At 42.3% G+C, this 5,388-nt stretch overlaps 1 protein-coding gene across 1 annotated transcript in view; it reads left to right on the forward strand.

Annotated features, from left to right (window-relative positions):
* Positions 1-1,034: 1,034 nt before the first annotated feature.
* Positions 1,035-5,388, forward strand: part of SYPL1 (synaptophysin-like 1) — a 4,586-nt gene continuing 232 nt past the window's right edge. Inside the window, exons 1-4 of the mRNA XM_009697818.1 lie at positions 1,035-1,107; positions 1,866-1,984; positions 3,161-3,365; positions 4,240-4,428. Coding sequence (XP_009696120.1) covers positions 1,039-1,107; positions 1,866-1,984; positions 3,161-3,365; positions 4,240-4,428 — 582 coding nt within the window. The 5' untranslated portion in view covers positions 1,035-1,038. The remainder of the gene's footprint in view (positions 1,108-1,865; positions 1,985-3,160; positions 3,366-4,239; positions 4,429-5,388) is intronic.

Here is a 5,388-nt window from a genome sequence, read left to right on the forward strand (position 1 = left end):
GCTGCCTGGCAGCAATAACAGGGCTCAGCTGGGACAAAACCTCTCAGCACCCTTTGGCCAGGAGCAGCTCACAGAGCTTCCTAGAAGCTGCTAGATCAGTTAGATCTCGCTAGAAGCAGCCACAGCCTCCCGTAGCTATCCCTTCCCAAAAGCAGCACTAGACACCCTGGCATTCTTCAGAAGGTTGCCAGGAGTCCCCCAGCAATCCCAGAAGAAGCTTGTAGAAGATCTTGAAGCAGAGCCAGGAAGCTGCTACAGCGAGTGCTGTGTTTGTTGGCCACCTCGGCTAGCCGTGCTCTCCAGTCAGGGAGGAGGGCAGCCCCTCTCACAGGCTTCTTCAGCATGAGTTTTAGCTCTCCAGTTTCACTGGAGATTAACCTATCAACAATACAGCACAATCACAAAAACAATTTAAACCTTAAAAAATCAAACGTAGTTGATGAGATTTCAGCAAGCTTCCATTGCCCACCAATTGGTAAGAGCCTCTGCCTTACTTGCTAATAAAATCACTAAGCCCAAAATCAAGGTACGGCAGAGATGATCCTCCGAAGCGTGCTGTCCTCTGCCTGCTACCCGCTGTCCCTCCCGTAAGCCTTGGCCATGAGCGTACATAGCTCTGACATGGCAGCACTCACGGCCTTCGCTGTGGCAGCACCTTGTAGTTTCAGCTGACCACAGTCCCTTCAGCCTCCCAGGGAGGGAAGGAAGGATGTCACTGCTGCCTCACTCCACAAAATGGCCAAAGCCGTTCCCTCCTGTGACCGTTACTGTGCCATTTCCCTGCCCCACAGATAAGGTTCTCCATGGCACTGGCACCCACCCCACACAGCTGGGCTCTCCCCTGACCTCCAATTTGGGGCTGAAGAGCCCCAATGTGAGATAACTGTGCATGGGACCAGCCCCAGCGTGAGGTAAGAGGGTGTGGCAGGGGGGTGGCAGGGGGAAAAAAATGACCCTATAGGGAGATGCCTGTTCAGGGCTGCAGCTGTGGGTAGGTGGTGGTGTGGGTCTTTGTTGGAGTTTCTGGTGTCTTCCAGGATGACTGGCTTGAGGGTGGACTTTGGCTTCCTCCTAGAGCCTCTGGGCTTCATTAAGGTCCTCCAGTGGGTGAGTGGGGCTGGGGGAGGCAGAGAGGGAGGATTCATTCTCCTTGTGGGGCTGTTTCTTCTCCTTTCGCAGCCCTGGTGTTGCTGCTATGTCTCAGCTGGGCAGGCCTGAAGAGGTGTGTGCTACTGGGCTGTCTGCTCCCTGCCTTGTGGTGGCTGTGGTGGGTGTTCAACACAAGGCTGCTCCTTGGCCAAGTGCTCTGACTGCGAGGGAATAAAACAGTTCTGCAGAGACAAAATCTGTGTGTTAATGACAAGTTTGTCATGGTAACTTGTGCTGCTGTGTGTTTCGTGTTTTGATTATTGGGGGTTTAGCATTTTGCTAATGAATAAAGGGAAAACAAGAGCTACTTAAAGAGTTGGGCTGATGTGTAATACTCTGAGCATGTACCTTCTAGCTACTCCAATCTACAGTTGTGGGTGTTTGAGACTCTAAAAATATTTCCCTTACCAACTGCAAGAGGTACTGTGCTGGCTGCTAGCATTCAAAATACCCCAAAACAACAAAGTCTTGCTGTAGAGATAAGAAAAATGTAAACAAAAAGAACTTTCAAATGGTTTTTTGTTAGCAGTGTTGCTCTTTTTTTCTGGATTATAGAAACTCAGTGTTTTCATTACCTCTTGATATCACTTCATACTTTACGTTGCTAGCTTTGTCCCTATTTCTTGCCTTCTTCAGGTATTTCACCTGAATGTTGAGTTTAGTTCCTTTCAGCTGTAGTGGTGCGCACTAAATAGTCTGTGTCTTGATTCCTATAGATTTTTTCCATCTTTGCTTTTGCCACATGTGGAGGCTTTCAAGGTGAAACTACACTTCTAGTTTCCTGCAAAGGTGTGGTAAACAAAACAGTTACAGCTGCTTTTGCTTATCCATTCAGGTGAGTATTAGCTCTTCAGTTGTCACTCATACACTAAATATTTATTATTCACTTTTTCCCCATCTGTATCCCTATAAGTATGTATTTATTGTGTATATCCAAATGAACATGTGAAACTTCTGTCTTGCTCTGTAGTAGCAATAAATATTTAGTTGTAATTGTTTGAAGTATTGTGGTTGTCAGTGCCCTATAGAAAGAAGGGGCAACAGGCTGTATTACTGCTCTGTATCGCTCTACCTTAAGCTCTGTTCTAGCACTGCATGAATTCTACAGAAGGTAATTAATAACCAAAACAATACAGCTAATTTTAAGAGCCTACTTCTTCATGAATTTGTATCCACTTTGGAGGCCCAGATAAGATTGTTTTGGATGTGCCATTATCATACTTCTGTTTAAAGACTGAATGGAAAATACTTACTCTTCAGTTTATTCTACTACAAGCTTGGTGAGGGTGTTGGGTACATAAAAATGAAGTACTCCACTGTCGTTGCAGTGCTCTTGTAAAGACAAGCTGCCTTCCTGGAGCACAGGGAGGAAGGCTTCCTCTTTGTTCTTACAGCCGCACAGTTATAAGTAGTGCAGTTGGTGTTCCATATGTGTCCAATAAGCATAGGTGTAAGTATAGAAATAGATTCAGAGGCCAGCTATTAAAAACTACTACAGAAGTATAGAATTTGGTCACAAAACCCAGCATTGTAAGAGTAGATGGAGGGGAGAATGGGAATCTGAAATGGTTCTGTGCTGGTCTCTGAGTGGTGGCTGCTAGTCACACAGGTTTTTGTTGAACTTCCTATGCTTGCATTTTCTTGTAGCTGTAATGCAGTGCGGTGCATTTTAAGTCCTGATCCCTTGGTTTAACTACCAGTCTCTAAAATAATGTCATTAAGTCTGCTTCCAAATTGGGGTTTCTTTCATCAGTTGCTCCAAAGATAAGATTAAGATTCTTCTCTTGAAGTTGCTACAGTGTATCTCAACATAGGATGGGGGAAAAAAAAATCTTCAAATACCTTCACAAATCTTTGTGTTGTATAACTGATACGTTACACAAACATAAATCGTATTTTAGAGTAAACTTGCACAACCAGAATGCTGAAGCACTGTTATTGTGAAGCATGACTGTATGAAGTTTCCACGATATAGCAAATTCTAACTACACGAAGGATATAATCTTTGCAGGTTGAATACTGTTGTATTCAGTGCACCAGACCCAAAACACTGTGGTGGTACTTGGACTGACGTCTATCTTGTGGGCAACTTCTCTTCTGCTGCACAGTTCTTTGTTACGCTTGCAGTGTTAGTATTCCTCTACTGCATTGCTGCCCTTGTGGTATATATTGGATATAAGCACCTGTATCAGCAAAATAGCAAGTTTCCACTAACTGTAAGTAATACTAAGATACTTTAATGTTTTGTCTTTGAAATCACAAAGGGATGAGAAATACTGCTAATAAAGAATAGCTGAATAACTTATGAACATTCAGTAGTTCCAAATGTTAGATGGAGCATGAACACAAGTATCTCAGACTAGTCATTAGAGCACTCGAGCAGAAAAAGGGACCCAAAGCCCTTGACCATCCATGGTACCATACTGTATGCAGTTATTGAAGCAGACTGGAATGAAGTTCCACCTTCTCAGGTGAACGGTTTCTTCACCACAACTTTTCTTTTGTATCATGTATTCGAATATACAGTTGTTCCATAGGTGGAACCTCCTCTGTATATCTCTGGGAATTTTCCCTGTGTAGAGCACCTGCTGTGCAGGTGCAATTGGCAGAGGGAAATGGTTGTCTTGTGAACTTTAGTCACCTTAAATATCAAAGCTCTGATCCTCAGAATGAGAAAATTCAGAGTACTTCGAGAAACAGACCTCGTGACCTTTGAAGCCAAATTTTAGTATATCAGCCATCCAGACTTAAAACCTCTGCTCCTTCTCTCCTGTCACCTCCACTTTGCTAAACTTTGACTTAAACTTTTATAACATAAGCACTAGGCATCTGAGTTTAGAAACTAGTTTCTTACAAAGGATAAGGTTGCTTATGCTTGATAGAGGCGAAAGGCATAAGGTTTTGTAGCTGATTATCAACACAGAATATAACTTGTGTAGCAATTACAACACTGTTAATGGCTAAATTTGCTTGTGATCATTATCACTGGTGCAGTTATTTTAGTGATATAGTTGATACTGTCTCTGCCTTGCCCTCATGCACATTCATGCAGATTTTTTTAACATAATAATGAGTATTCCTCTTCTTTAGGACTTGGCTGTCACTGTCATAACAGCCTTTCTGTGGCTGGTCAGTACTTTTGCTTGGGCAAAGGCACTTGCTGACATCAAAATGTCCACAGGGACCAGCATTATTCCAGGAATTGAATCTTGCAAAGCACCAGGAACAACTTGTCGTTTTGCTTCTGTGACCAGCATGAGAACTCTGAATGTGTCTGTGGTATGTATGCCTTCTGCCATATGAATACCATAAATGTGTTAGAAAATAGCCAATGGCACCTGAGAACCCTGTTCTACTGATTGCATGTGTTTTATGTGTTAAGATTGCTTTACGGGTTATTAGTCATTCAGGCCCATTAATCCTGTAGTAAGACACTGACCAAATTTTTTCTTTAGAAGGAAACTTGTTTCTTCAAAGAACTTAAGAGAAACAACTTGTAGGAGTTAAGATTTACTTATTAGTAATTAGTTATTAGTCATTCAGGCCCATTAATCCTGTAGTAAGACACTGACCGAATTTTTTCTTTAGAAGGAAACTTGTTTCTTCAAAGAACTTAAGAGAAACAACTTGTAGGATCTGTATCTAGACCTGTTAGATGCAGCGTTTCCAGACACATTTGAGTCTCTCCATTATTTCTCTCTAAGGGCGGCACCTTAAAATACGTTACTGAGCCACCCATGTGGTTTGACTGATATAAGGAAGAAACACTATGCTTCCTGCTCTGTCTTTTGGTGCTGAACCTCCCTTTTTAATCAAGTGTGAGCATTTCTACACACCAAATAGAGGTTCCTTGTAACACAATTATATAAAGCTCATGTTCATAGAAAGAACTCTTCATGGCACAGGGTGAATCAGGCTTATTGTATGATCTTCCTAGTTAATCCTGCTTTTCAAAACTCTGGCTGTTATTCATTGGCACAATAATAATTAATCATGTGCTCTGGAAGTGCATATGCAGAGGTGCTGAGTGACTGAAAACAATTTATCTAATTCCATGCAAAGGATAGAGTAAGTTGACTATCTGACTTCCAAAGAAGTCTGTTAAAGCAGCTTGTAGTACTCTAAAGCATGTGGAAATGTCTTGTCCAAATCAAAGGGGTGCCAAAGATAGCAGTTGTTTCTGGCTTGCCTTGAAGTCATATCCTGGCTCTTAAAAAAAAAAAAAAAAAAAAAGGGGGG

The sequence above is a fragment of the Cariama cristata genome, unplaced genomic scaffold (assembly GCF_000690535.1).
Source record: "Cariama cristata isolate BGI_N322 unplaced genomic scaffold, ASM69053v1 scaffold13723, whole genome shotgun sequence".
NCBI lineage: Eukaryota > Metazoa > Chordata > Aves > Cariamiformes > Cariamidae > Cariama > Cariama cristata.